At 48.7% G+C, this 14613-nt stretch overlaps 1 protein-coding gene across 7 annotated transcripts in view; it reads left to right on the forward strand.

Moving 5' to 3' along the window:
* The window catches only part of Ttll9 (tubulin tyrosine ligase like 9), a 59371-nt gene that overhangs the window by 26699 nt on the left and 18059 nt on the right, over positions 1–14613 (forward strand). For 6 of the 7 annotated variants that reach the window (XM_023714898.1, XM_023714897.1, XM_023714901.1 and 3 more), the window contains 4 exons: positions 7464–7532; positions 9180–9270; positions 10556–10596; positions 11637–11724. In XM_023714898.1, coding sequence (XP_023570666.1) covers positions 7464–7532; positions 9180–9270; positions 10556–10596; positions 11637–11724 — 289 coding nt within the window. The remainder of the gene's footprint in view (positions 1–7463; positions 7533–9179; positions 9271–10555; positions 10597–11636; positions 11725–14613) is intronic. The other variant, XM_023714899.1, reaches the window with a different exon arrangement.

Consider the following 14613-nt stretch of genomic DNA (forward strand, 5'->3'; position numbering starts at 1 on the left):
CTCTCTCTCTCTCTCTCTCTCTCTCTCTCTCTCTCTCAAATAAATAAAAATAAAAAAAAAAAACCCTCAACTGGCTGCATAAGGCCCTATTACATTGTTGAGGGTAATATCCTCTAAAGCCACTGACTGTGGGTGTCAGTCACATCTACAGAACACTTCTAGAGCAACATACAGACCAGTGTTTAACTAAACAACTGGCACCAGCACTGAGCTGGTTCGATGTATAACAGGAATCAATACCCTGTGATCCAAGTTTTAGGATAAAAGCCCTAACTGGGGGCTCCCGACAGACCAGGCTTGGCCACTCATTCCAACATGCAAATCCAGGAGAGCAGCAGAGCTGAAGGACAGAAAAAGAGCTTTAATCAGCAGCCCCATGGCAAAAGGACAGATAACCAGGCTCAGTTTCTGACCTTGAGCTGGCATTGGGAGTACACACTGTACTCCCAGCACTCTGGGAGGCTGAGGCAAGAGATGCTCAAGTTCCAGCCAAGCCTTAGCAACTTAGTTACTTAGCAAGACCCTGTCTTTAAAAAACTTTTTTACAGACTGGAAGTGTAGCTCAGTGTGAGGGCCCTATGTTCAGTCTCCAGTACCTTACAACCCCAAATCTGAAGCGCTGATAGAGGTTGAGGGTTTTATAGGAAATGGGAGCAAAGGTAAGGACTGGGCGTAGCTGGCAGTGTAGGAAATCCTGCTGAAGCTCTGCTCTGCATGAGCCACATGGTAGGGCCGATTCTGCAAGGCTCTGGGCGAGCCATCAGCACTCGAGGGTGCTGTTCGCTTCTTGTTGTGAGGTGATGGCTGCTGTTGGGGTAGTGGGCCTCAATTCTTTCCTGGTTATGGAGACTGCATCACAGCATGGTCTGTGAGGCTCGGCTTTCCCTGGAGTCCAAGGGGACTACAGATTTAGGGTAATGTCTGGAGATCTGTAAGCATCCAAGGGGTCTGGACCTGGATGTTGTTAAAGCTGATGGTTGGATGTCCCCGCATATGCTGAAAGTTAGTTTTGTTACTCTTATCCCAGTTTCCTCAGTCTTGAAGGGGGATAAGATAGGCTGGGTAACATGTGGCCTTATTAATGTTGTGATTTGGACATTCACCAGGTGATTACCAGGCCTCTGTGCAAAGCTGAGCAGGATCTGCCCCAAAGTTTTAAGATAATAAAGGAGACAGATATAAAACTGAAGGCAGGGCCAGTGAGATAGCTCAGCAGACTAAAGCACCTGCATGCAAACACAGGGACCATGGTTTGATCCCTGGCACCACATGACATGTCAGTCCTGCCCCCAGGGTGGGCTAAACCAGCCACAGAGTCCAGGCACATTGTGGTGTACACTTGTAATCCTAGTGCTGGGGAGGCTGAAAACAGGAGGATCACTATGAGTCCGAGCTGCTTTGGTACAGACCCTGTACCAAATACATTTAAAAAACAAAACAAGACAAAACTGAAGGCAGAGGTGCCAAGCTCCTTCCTGTTTTTGGTTACTCATTGGGCATCTGCAGGCCCAGCCTCTAGGTCCCTGTTACAGTGCAGGCTACAAGGGTGCTGCTGGTCACTACTACACTGAGAGCCAGGAGTCTGGGATATTGGTCCTGGAACATTTGGATTCCTTTGGTCAGACAGGTATGTTAAAAAGTGGACCATTACTTGAGAGATGTAAGGGTCCCACCAAGTCCCTCTATTCTTCCCACAAGGCCTGTCTTTGTGACTCGGTTGGTCCTGTCCATAAGGAGGCAGAAATTTTCATCACTGCTCTGGCCTGGCCAGTCTCAGGACAGCTTTTTCCCTTCAACTTTTCCTCTGAAGTTTCTCTTTGCAGTGGCAACAGAATATTCAAGGAAGGGTCAGGTTGGAGTCAGAAGGGAACAGGCAAGTTGCCTCCCCAGTGCCACTCAGCATGGGGCCCTTTTCCCATGTGGCCTGAGGCCAGGCCATCTTCTAGCTTTGCAGTGATTCTTGGGGAATATAAGCACAGGTCATCACAATGAACCCAATGAGAGGGTGAGAGAAAGAAGGGAGAGGGGACAGGGGAGGAGGGAGAGGGGACAGGGGAAGGGGGAGGGAGGGAGAGAAAGAGAGAGAGCAGGAACATAATCTTATTCACAGGAATTTCAAAAAAATTTTTAGATACCTAAGCATTAACCTAACTTAGGAACTGAAAGATTATGGATGAAAACTATAGCACTCTGGAAAAAAGAAATCAAAGAGGACATCAAAAACTAGAAAGACACCCTTGCTCCTGGATAGGCAGAGACAATATTGTCAAATTGCCACATTATACAAAATGACACATAGATTTCCTGTAATATCAATCAAAATACCAGCAGCAGTCTTCACAGGACTAGAAAAAAGTCAAAAGTCTAAAACGTACATTTTAGAACAGAAGGGAGAGGTGCCAAGAAGAAGCAGCCCAGAATAGCACACGCAGCGTTACTCAACAAGCACCAAGCAGGCTGCACCACAATCCTGCACCTCAGGTTATACTTCAAAGCTACAGAGATAGAAGCAGCACGGCACCAGCCAAAACAAATCAACAACAACAAAACAAAAAGCAAGCAAACAAACAAACCAAAAAACCCAGGCTGTGGATCAATGGACCACAATAGAAGATGCAGACACGTCTTTGGGCACTTTTACCCATTTTGATCTTTAACAAATGGGTCAAAAACATGCTGGAGAACATTTACCCTCTTTTCCAAGTAGTGCTGGGAAAACTGGTTATTCACGGCAGAAGAACGAATCTACTATCTCTCATCCTGTGCTAAAATCAAATGAGACTAGATCAAAGACGTCAGTCTAAAAACTAAAACAGGAGTTTGCTGGAAGATAAAATAGGTAAAACTCTTGAAGATACAGACATAGACAAAATTCAAATTGCAGAAGAAATAACATCACCAGCCAACAAATGAGACTATATCAAATTAAAAAGCTTTTGTACAGCAAGGAAACAACCAACAGAGTGAAAAGACAATCTACAGACTGGGAAAAATGTTTTCCAGGTACTTCTCAGAGAACTAATGTCTAGACTATGTAAAGAGCACAAAAGAATTAGAACCCTGAAAAGAAAACTCCCAGTCAAGAGTCTGGGGCTATAGCCCAGTAGCACAGCGCTTGCCTGGCAAGTGCAAGGTCCTGCGTTCAATTCCTTATACTGGAAAAAAGCAAAGAAAACATCAAATAAAAAAAAAGAAGTGGAAATAAATGGAATGGAAAATAAAAGGAAATGGAAATAAATACACATTTCTCAAAAAAAAAAAAAGAATTACCAGTGGACAACGGAACCAAGAAAAAAATGCTTGTCTTCTTTGGCCCTTAGAGAAATATAAATGAAAACAACACTGAGGATAGCATCTTAGCCCCAAAAGAATGGCCGTCATGAACTCAGCAAGTGCTGGTCAGGTTGTGGTGGGCAAGGGAACACTTCTGCATGGTTGATGAGAAGGTAAATTAGTGCAACCACTGTGGAGATCAGTATGGGGAGTCTCAAAAAACTGAAAGCAGGGCTGGAGAGATGGCTCAGTGGTCTAAAGCACCTACTTGAAACAAGCTTGGCAAAGCAGAGGGACTGCGGTTCGATCCCCAGCACCACATGCCAGCCAGACCCGCCCCCTGGTGGGCTGAGCTGGCCACACACACACACAATAAATAAATGTAATAAATAAAAATAAATAAATAAATAAATATTAAAAAAATCATTTAAAAAAAAAAACAACTGAAAGCAGAAGCTTCATTGCAGCCAGTTAGACTTCTTCTGGCCATCTTCCTGAAACATTTAAAGGCATCATATTACAGTGACACAGGTGTATCAGTGTTTATGGCAGCACAACTCGCAGCACTAACACTCAGAAGCGCCTACATATATGCCCATCAGCTGATGGATGGGAAAATGAAATGTGGGCTTGCACTCTGGGAAAATATGGTATCTATTTGAAACACTGCTCAGCCGTAAAGAAGGATGAATTTGAGTCCCTTGTAGGAAAATAGATGCACCTGGGAGACACTCCTCAGAGGACCAGAACGTATAAATAATCTAAAGACCAAAATAAAAGATAATATGAAATAAAGAGATGGACTATGTAGAGATGGGGAGGGAATTTGGAGATGGGGAGCAGAGATGAGGGGGAGGAAAGGGGGAGAAGGAAAAAAGAAAACAGAGGGTCCTTGGGTTTGGTCCTTCGAGTTAATCTAGGAGCTGCAGCTGTGGTTCAGCAGTACCACACTTGCACTGGGTTCAGACCCCAGGCACACACACACACACACACACACACACACACCCCTGCCTTGATCCTGTGAAGCACTAGCAGGATGAGCCACTGTTTAACCTCCCATTGCACTTGTGTACCCCATGCAGAGCTTCTCCGCCTTTCCACGGAAGGCACCCAGAGCTGGGGAGCTTTGCTCAGTAAATAATAGAACCCCCCACCACACACACAGTGGCTTAATAAGAGGGCAGGGCAGCCCGCCGCCGGGCTTCCTTGGAGGAGTCCTGTCTTCGTCACGCCACTTTGCAGCTGTGCCACCTCGGAGGAGCTCTGATCTTCATGGTGGAGCGCCGGTCTGCACAGTAACTAGAAGGAAGAGAGAGTTTTGATGGATGCCGCAGCTGCTGCTCCTCCTCTGCTCTTCATTGTTTTCTGCCACCATAAACTACTGTCATTTGCCTTGGAGCCAACTGAGTATAGACTGAAACCTCCACCAACTGCGAGCTAAATAAACCTTTCCTTCTTTAAAAAAAAAAAAAAAAAAAAAGGCAGGGCTCTGAACCTCTGTCTGTGCCATATATGTATGGTGACATGTGTGGACCCTGTCACAGAACACTGCTTTATTTAAAACTGCTTTATTAGCTCAATGTGGTAGTGCATGCCTCTAATCTTAGTGGAGGAGGCTGAGGCAAGAGAATCCCAATTTCAAAGCTAGCCTGAGCAACTTAGCAATGAGCCTGTCTCAAAAAAAAAAAAAAAAATACAAAGGGTTGGGAATGTAACTCAGTGCAAAGGCCCTGAGTTTAATCTCCAGTATCTAAATAAAATAAAAAGCATTGTCAAACTACATGTGGGAGCTGCACATATTTCATGTACACAACTTAATGAGTTTAGAGATAAGTGTGTACCTATGAAGCAGGGGTCTTAAAAACATAAAGTACATTTCTTACCAAAGGAAGCAACTTTGTTGAAATGCAGGTATCACACCATGTTACTGTGGTCCTCTCAGAAACATGCCGAGACAGGATTCCACCTGCATCAAGGTCCTGAGTTTGATTTCTGAGAAAGAAAGAAGGAAAAAAAGAAAGAAAGAGAAAGAAAGAACGAACGAACGAACGAACGAACGAAAGAAAGAAAGAAAGAAAGAAAGAAAGAAAGAAAGAAAGAAAAGATTCTGCCTGGGGCACAGGCTGCGGGAGCTTGAGACCTCCTCAGTGGGGGTGGGAAGGAGAAAGAAGAGAGGCAAGAAGGAGGCGTGAGGTCCTCTCTGCATGCGGCCTGGGGACAGTCCAGCTTGGGGGAGGCGTCCTGCTGTGGGGGGTACTGCGGGCGGGGAGCGGGCGGGCTCGGTGGACGTGGGTGCAGCCCCGCCAGCAGCTGGGGGAGCTCAGTGGGCCACTGTCCTGCAGCTGGAGACCTGAGAGGTGTGTCCTGGCACCGCTGCGCACACTCTTACAAAATCCTTGTGCTAGAGGAAAATGTGTACTTTTCATAAACTGCTAAAGGGCTTGCTAGCACACTCTGTCACTACCACAATTGCAATGTCATAAGGTGCATAAACACCATTCTGAAATAGCTGCAATGATTGTGCTACAATAAAGAAATAACCGATCTCTTCTAATGGCAAAGTGAATGGCCTGGCCTAGACCGTGGTGAGATGTCGTCCGTGTAAGATTCCTTCCTCTGGCATGAATAAGAAGTGGGAGAGAGGTAGGTCTACGGAAGAATTGCAGGAGCCCTTCAGGGAGGAGGAGGAGAAAGCAGAGAGAAGAATTTATTGGGCTGGGTTGGGGGCAGAGTTTGTAAGGGCGGTTAGGTGTCCTAACAGGCATTCACAAAAGGAAAGAGGACGTTGAGGCTGACAGGCCAGGAAGAAGGAGGAAGTCAGGTTGGTAGCTACGCGTGGCTACGTGGTTGGCTTAGGATCCCCATGCCATGCTGGCTTTTTGGCACGTTGGCTCGGCAGACTTTTGTATGGGCGCAGACCCGTCAGCCTGTACTCCTATGGAAGGAAATGTAGAAATCTGGCTGGGGTGTGAAAATAAAGGTGAAAATAATTTTTGTCATTGAGTTTTTGTTGTTGTTGTTTTATTTTTTTCTGGAGAAAGGGTCTCTCTATGCAGTTCAAGCTGGTCTTGAGTTTACTTTGTAGTCCAGGCTGGTCTTGAACTCACAACAATCCTCCAGCCTCAGTCTCCCAAGTGCAGTGCTGGGATTACAGGCAAGTGCCACCACACCCAGTTTCATGCTTTGTTTTTATTTGTTTGTTTTGTCATTCAAATTTATAGATTGGAGAGAATTTCCTTTAATAAAGAATGGCTGGCTCAGTGGGGTGTGGTGGTGCCCAGCGTGGGGGGTGGAGCAGGGTGTGCTCAGCATGCGCAGAGGACAACTGGTGCAGCAGCACCTGCCAGCTCCGCCTCGCCCGCGGTGCACAGAGAGCCTCAGATGGGCCACGTCCAAGAACAGAGAGAAATGCAAGTGTGCTCTTGCTGGGCGCATTCGTGTGCTGGAGAAAAGAGGACTCGAGGGACCCGTTGATGGCTGCAGATAACCAAAGGGCAATTCTGGTGCCCCAGAATCAGATTTGTCCCAGGAGGCCCTAGAAACCAACCAGACTGGCAAACTTTAGCTCAGGACAGGTTAGGCTGTGCAAGTTCCCTGAGGTGTGAGTTATGGTGATAGCATACCATCCAGCACACAGTAGGCACCTAGTATGTACCTTTCAGATGACTGTAACAAAGCTATCCTGCAATCAAGAGGGCTGTGTTGAGCCCGGACAGAGAGTGAGCTCCCAGGCACTGGAGGTGTGCAAGGCCAGGAAGGTGGCATTGTAGAAGGGCTGCTGCAGGCTCTTACAGGAGGAAGTAACCCCTTCCATGAGGACCATGCTGCAAGATCCTGAAGATTCATCCAGCCCCTAGCCTCTGTGAGCTATGAATTATCCATGCTGGGGTTCAGTAAACGCAGACTGATTTTGGTATTAGCTGAAGCAAAACCTAATTAGGAAGGCAAATTGATTTCCAAAAAAAGAATTGGATGATATGTTCCCAGGACTGTTAGAAATGGTTTTTTAATTGTCTGTTCTTTTGCATTATTCATGCAAATGTATGGCTTTGTGAGCTAAGTCAGGCTTTCACCCCTAGCCCTGTCGAGCTCCTGCAGCATAGTGGGGGGCACGGACAAGGGGGGGGAGAAGCACAGAGGGCCCCAGCAGCCCCCAAGTGAGAGCTGCCTTTCTTGTCCACCTGTCCCAGGTTGCACGGTCCCAGGGCAAGGGCATCTTCCTCTTCCGGAGACTGAAGGACGTCATGGACTGGAGGAAGGTGAGCCTGTTCTCCCAACCTCCCAGACCTGTGCCCTGGCCAGGGAAAGGACCCCTCCTTCCTCTCTACAGCGGGGGTCTCAAGCCAGATTGCCTGGATTCAAATCCTGATCTTGCCACTCCATGGCTGTGCGACCTTGGGCAGGTGAGTAGACCCCTCAGCACCCCAGGAAGTGGAGATGATAACAGTGGCTGCTGAGAGTGCAGTTTATAGCGGCAGCCACCGGTATAGTGCCCGGCACTTAGCAGTGCTCCACACTCCAAGTTTTTTATCTGCCTCCTGCTCTCCGGCTAGAGGGAGACAGAGGAGGCTGAACTCCCCACCTGTCCCTACCACATCCTCAGGCCCAGACACATGCAGTGGAAATCCAGGTTCAAATCCTGCCTCTTCCATTCAGAGGCTGCATATTCTTGGGAAAATGGGTGCATTGCTCAGGTGTGGGGGGCGCAGGATGACCCAGCTCCTCCAGGCCCACAAACTCATTTCCCCTGACACCAACTCCAAGTGTCCCAAATCTTCCCATGCCACTGTCGGGCACTGCTGGCAAGAAGTTCACCAGCCTAGAGGCCCAGCCCACCTGTGCCACCGCTGCCACTGTTAATCCCTCTAGCGCCCACGTGAGTGGAGGTGAGGTGGCCCAGGTCACAGGAAGCAAAGGCTTGGCTACTAAGTATGGGTGGTGGCTAGTGGGAGAGGAGTCTGGCCTGGCAGCCAGGAGGCCTGGGTTCATGTGTCCTCTCTACTGGTCCTTGTGCTGGCGCAGCAAGGGCAAGGACCTTGTGTTTGGCCCTTGGTCCCTCACAAGCTATCTGGGACAGTGGGCTTTGCCGGCTGGGAGAGCTGAGCCCCTGACAGCACCTATTTTCCAGTGGAGTCCTGTCCAGTAGGTCAGGCAGCACTGTCCAGAACAACCCTCCACTGTGACAGAAACGGTGTACATCCATGCTGTCAGACAGGGTGACCACCAGCCATGGCGACACGGACTGCTTGACATGGCTGCCGAGGGACTGAATTTTAAATTTCATTTCCTCTCCAAAAATTGTGCTGAGCTATATGTAGCATAATCTTCACTACTTCACCCCCTCCAGGGGACCGTCCGTGGCATCACATGCATCCGGATCACTCACCATGTGTCTGCAGAACCTTTTTTTGTCAACCCAAACCGAAACTCTGCTCCCATTAAACACCAGTGCCCCACTGTCCCGCACCCCCACGAGCGCCATCTATTTTCTGCCTGCATAATTTGACTCCCCTATAAGTGGAATCATACAATGTTTGGCCTCTAGTGTCTGCCATTTTTCACTTAGAATCATGCTTCCTGATTCACCCACATTAGCGTGCGATTTCATTTGCTTTTGATCAATTTAAATGTAAATAACCACAGTAGCCAGCGAGCACCCCTCCAGGCAGCACAGGCCTAGTGGTCAAATGCTCAGGTGCTGGGCCCAAAGCCTGTGGGGCTACACCCCAGCTGTGCCGTTGCCTGCTGTGTGACCTTGGGGAAGTCACTCCACTCTTCTGTGCTTTAGTTTCTGAGTGGGTTGATTTAAGGGCTAAATAAGATATGCCAAGTACAGTCCATAAGACAATGCCTAGGGCACAGGGAAAGGTTTACTGACTGTTAATAACAGACATTGCTACATTTAGGACACAAGAAATTCTGATGACCAGAAAGAGGAGCTACCTGTGGAGAACTATGTAGCTCAGCGGTACGTCGAGAACCCCTACTTAATCGGAGGTGAGATGACTGCCTTGGCTCCCTGCCCTCTGACCACTCAGTCGAGCCATCTGTCAACAACTGGTGCTGACAGTGAAGGGAAGCCTGGGCAGAGACCTGGCCTGCCTTTCAGCCCTCCTGCCCATTGCCCGTGCAGTTCCCTCAGGCCGGCACGTGCTCCCCGGGCCCTGCTTGGTTCACAAAAATTTCCCTTCTTAGAGAACCAAATTCATTACTCACACATCACCCAAGAAAGGGTATAAAGCACCTACTTCTTGCCAGCTGTGGCCTGGATCCTGCTGTCCACTGCTCTCATGGAGCCTGTACCCCAAAAGGGCAGACAGCACCAAGCCAGAGGACCCGGGGATCAGGCAACCAGAACGACACCTGGGTGGGCTGGAGGGAGACTCGAGAGGGGCAAGGCAGGAGACCTGTGTTTCCCACGCAGGGGCTGTGGGCACAGGTGTGAGGCAGGTTGTGGGGGTTGCCTGAGACGCATCACAGCACCGGAATCAGTACCACTTGGCTTCCTGGCACCAGACAATGACCTTCCCCCCAGGGGCGGTTCCCATCCTGTCGGTGACTTTAGACACCAATGACTCTGACCATCCCCAGCCAAGACCTCACCCTGGCCCCAGATCTCTTGGTCATCTGCTGGCAGCTCAGCATCCGCCCTAGTCCCAGCCCCAACCTCTCTCTGCAGCCACCTGGTTTCAGCTTCTCCATTGGCTCATAGCCTCTGCCTCCGCAGCTTGGAAGCCAGGCTGGGAGTCCTTGTTGGCACAGTTGGTTCTTCCACTCCCATATTCACTCTTCGCTGCCTGACTCCTGAAGCTGTCTGACCCACGCCTTGGCCTCCATCTGGTCCTGGCCATGGCCCCTTCCCCATACCTACTGCCCTGGTCCCTGTGGCCCCACCCCAACACAGAAGCAGAGTGTTGCACACCCTGTAGAGGCCTCCCACAATGTGTAGAGCCAACTCTAAAGACTGCACGTGTTCTGTCCCTGCCACCCTCGCTGACCTGCCTCCCCAGCTCCCCTGACCTAGGCTAGTGGTGCCCTTTGGGCCTCCATCTTGCCTGAAGGCCCTGCGCCCTGCTAGGACAGACATGTACCTTCTCATGTCAGATGTCACCAAGTTTGACACCCCTTGCCCTATTATCTTCTTGCACTATGGGGTGTGTGTGTGTGTTACTGGGAGCTCTGTTAAAGGAATTTGTGTCCATCCACTGCTGTATCCCCCACCTCGCATGCTGTCTGACACATAGTAGTTGTTGCACAAATTAGTCCTTTTTTTGCCCAATAGGCCGCAAGTTTGACCTGAGAGTCTACGTGCTGGTGATGTCGGTGCGTCACGGAGCCCAGGGCCCTCCTGCTGCAGGGTGTGGGGAAGGGCTGCTCCGGGAGAGCTTGTGTGAGCTCGGGAATTCTCTCTGTGCCTGGGGAAGCCCGGGAGACATAGGGCCTGGCCAGGGCAGGCAGGCGCACCTGAGCCTCAGCATCCTGGGTGGGCCAGTACCTCGCTCTGTCCCCTCTCAGTCTCTGTCCTCTTTCTTCAGTCTTTCACGGCCACCACTGCGAACACCAGGCTGCCTATTTAGCAGGCTGGTTGTCACTCAGCCCCTCTAACCACCGACTGAGGGAGCTCTGAGTGCCAGCTCAGTTTCCAGGGGGGAAAAGCAGACACAGAGATAGCGATTTGCTTGAGGTTGCACGGTGGGCAAAACTGGGGTTTAGATCCAGACAGCCTGTCCCCAGCCTACTCTGATGGCCACAGAGTTGCTGTTCTCCCTCCATTCAGCCATTCACTCATTCATTCAGTCATTCATCCATCTATCCAGCGAATATTTAACCCTTCATAGTGTGCTACTCTGTGCTGGGCACATGGACACCGGGATGTCTGAGACAGGCTCAGCCGCTGCCACTGGGACACACATCTGCTGGGGTGTCATGCTTGATGGTGGAGCCCAGAAGGCCATTCCCTCTGCCCTTCTGCATCTTCCCCCAGAGAAGGAAGGGACATAGTCAAAGACTAATATTAAGCTGAGCATAGAGGTCATGTCTATAATTCCAGCACTCTTGGGAGGCTGAAGCAGGAAGAGTGTAAGTTTGAGCCCAGCCAGAACAATTTACCAGCTTAGGCAAATCCCATCTCAAAATAAAACAACAGAAAGGGCTGGAGGTGGGATGCAGCTCAGTGAGGCCTTGAATTCAATCTCTAATACTGGGGGGATGGGAAAAAAGAAAAGGCTGGTGTGAGAATGGGTCCCGGAAGGGTAGCCTGGAGCCAGCAGGTAGAAGGGCCAGCAAGTGCAGAAGCCAGGAGGCATGAGGCCCTGAGTGTCCCCTCTCTCTGCTCCCTCTGTTCCCACCTCCACCCACCTCAGTACCTCCCGCTGCGTGCCTGGCTCTACAGGGATGGCTTCGCCCGATTCTCCAACACCCGCTTCACGCTGAGCAGCATCGATGACCAGTGTATCCTGGGCTCTGTGGCTGCCACACACACTGCCCATCCCATCTCTGCCAGTCCTGGGGAGCTGCCTCAGCCTGGCTGTTGGCTGGGCTGCCTTGGGGGTCTGTGCGCAGGTTGCACCTGTCCCAGTCTTTTCCTGCTGGGCGTAGCTGCTTATGAGGTGGCAGAGGAGGGCAGAACAGGCCTGCTCAGAGCTGCTGGCCCCAAGCCGCTCTGCTGGGTGATAGGTGATGATCTGGGTGGCATGGACATTCACATTCATGGGCACAGAGGAGCAGAAGGGCTTGGTCCTGTGGAGAATGCTTATTTCCTTTTATGGCTCTGGCAGGCCTGCCAGTTAGCTCAGTTGTTTAAGCACCTGCTTATGTAAACATAATCAGGCACAGAATACCACAGTTCGAACCCCAGGCTCACTCTTAAGACAGTCTGAGCCAGCAAAAAAAAAAAAAAAAAAAAAAAAAAAAATCCTTCTCCTTTTATGCCTCTGTCCCTTCAGCACCCATTCACTGGCACACATGTCCCTTCAAATACAACTCCAGTGTCACCCACTTGGCAGAGACCACAGCTCTGCATACACTGCCATGGCAAGGCTGGGGCAGGCATGTTTTGCTGGTGGGAGTGAAAGTTGGTCCCTGCCCTTAGCTGGCCATCTGCCAAATGCCTATCAAAGGCCTAGCTTTGCACATTCCCTCTGCTCTGGCAGTTCCTCTTCTGGGAATGTGTCCTGAAGGTATTCCCACAATGCAGGAAAAGACAAGCTCAAAGGTCCTATTCACTGCACGGCCTTTTCTGTTAGAGCAAGAAAAGCAGAAAATGGGCAAATGATAGGTATGTTTATACAGTGGAATACTATGCAGCTGTTAAAAACGGACCAGGAGGGGCTGGAGAGATGGCTCAGTGGTCTAAGGCACCTACTTGGAACAAGCTTGATAAAGCACAGGGACCGCGGTTCGATCCCCCAGCACCACATACCAGCCAGCTGCGCCCCCTGGTGGGCTGAGCTGGCCACACACACACACACACACACACACACACACCCCAAATAAATGTTAATAAATAAATTAAAAAACAAAAACAAAAACAAAAAAAAACATCTAAAAAAAAAAAAACGGACCAGGAAGAATATTCTGTACAGATATGAATTGTTAATTGGAAGAAAGCAAAGTATAGAGCAGCAAAAAGCATGCTTCCAGTCATGTTAAAAATCACATATATGTGTGTTTGCTAATCTGTGCCTAGAGGTCTCTGAAGGATGGACAGAAGGCTGGAAACATGGCTGGGAGTGGAGCTCAGAGGTGGAGCATGGGCTTAGCATGTGTAAGGCCCTGATTCAGTCCCCAGGACCACAAGAAAAGAAAAAGGAATCCAGAGACAGAAGTTGTGTTGGGGAGAACAAATGCGTAGGCAGGAGTAGAAGGATGTTTCTTTACTTATACATTTTTGTACTTTTGACCCATGTGAATGTATCATCTACAAATTACACACATCAAAAGAAAAAGATTTTAAGATTTTGTGGTTCAGAATAAAACGCAGAGCAGCTGTGTGGGCAGGCTGGGGTCACCCCTCCTGGGAGGCCAAGGCCCCAGGGAGTGGGTGAGGGGCTGCCAGGCTTCTGTCTGGGGACCAGCTGATGTGTTTAGCCTGCGCACCTCTCTGCCTTCATTTCATGGTCCAATTGCAGGGGAGCGTCCCAGGCTTTGGCTTGTTCTACCTACTTGGAAGACTGATGTTAGGCCTTTCTGAGTACATTTTATTTTGGTTGCAGTAGGGTACTGGAAATTGAACTCAGGCCCTTTGCACTGAACTATAGCCCAAGCCTTTTTTATTTTTTATTTTGAGACAGGATCTTGCTGTCAACTAAGTTATTCAGACTGGGCTGGAACTTGGCAGTCCTCCTGCCTCAGCCTCCCAGAACACTGGGATCCCAGGTGTACACCATCACGCCTGGCTCTGAGTATATTTACAGTTTACTTTTTTCAACTTCACCAATTTCATTTCCAACATATTTATTGTATTTTGTAATTCTAAGGATTTATCAGTGGAAGTCATCAAATTTAATGTAGTTCTGTTTTATTGCTACCTTGTTTTTTTTTTTTTAATGAAAATTAAATATGCAAAAGGCAACAAACAGCACCAGCAGAATGACCCCCAGGAAATGTGAGTGTTTTCCCCCCCTCACTTACAAGTGTCTGCACGTTTCTGGCCACCATGGGGATTCATTAAAGAGCCCAGCCCTTTTCCCAAGGCCCGCTCCTATTTAATGAGGCTTTGCTCATTAGACATTTGCAGTGAGTGGATGCATACCATTACCACACCTTCATTTAAATTGTTTTTAATTTTGCAGTATTAAAATATATAAAAACTCAAAACAACAAAAATAAAAACCAACAAATATAGAGAACTGCAGAAAAGACTATAAACAGTGCTATGTACCTACCGTTCCTATTTAGCAGACGATAATATTTTGACATCTTTGCTTCAGATGTTACAACTTTTCAAATAATGAAGTAGTTTGCAGCTCACAAACTAATCAAATAAATTGTAACCTGACTTTGTTATTTGTTATATAGAATTTCCCCAAAGAAATCAAATTATATGAATACATATATATTCATAACCAAAATACAAAAACACCAGCAGAGGCCCTGTATGTCATAGTGAACAGGTAGCTAGACACAATTCAGGTCACGCTCGAGGGAGGGATAGTGAATTATAAAGCACTGACAGGATGTTATGGACATGTTAAGAACAATGGGATTTTGAAATGGAAAAGCGATGGACACTTTTAAGTGGGGAAAAAAAAAGCCCAAAAAAACAAGGGCTGGGAGATGGCTCAGTAGAATAAGTGCTTCCCTGGCAAGTGCAAGGGCCTTAGTTCAATCCCCAGTTCC

The sequence above is a fragment of the Octodon degus genome, unplaced genomic scaffold (genome assembly GCF_000260255.1).
Source record: "Octodon degus isolate 3935 unplaced genomic scaffold, OctDeg1.0 scaffold00037, whole genome shotgun sequence".
In the NCBI taxonomy this organism is placed as follows: Eukaryota; Metazoa; Chordata; class Mammalia; order Rodentia; family Octodontidae; genus Octodon; species Octodon degus.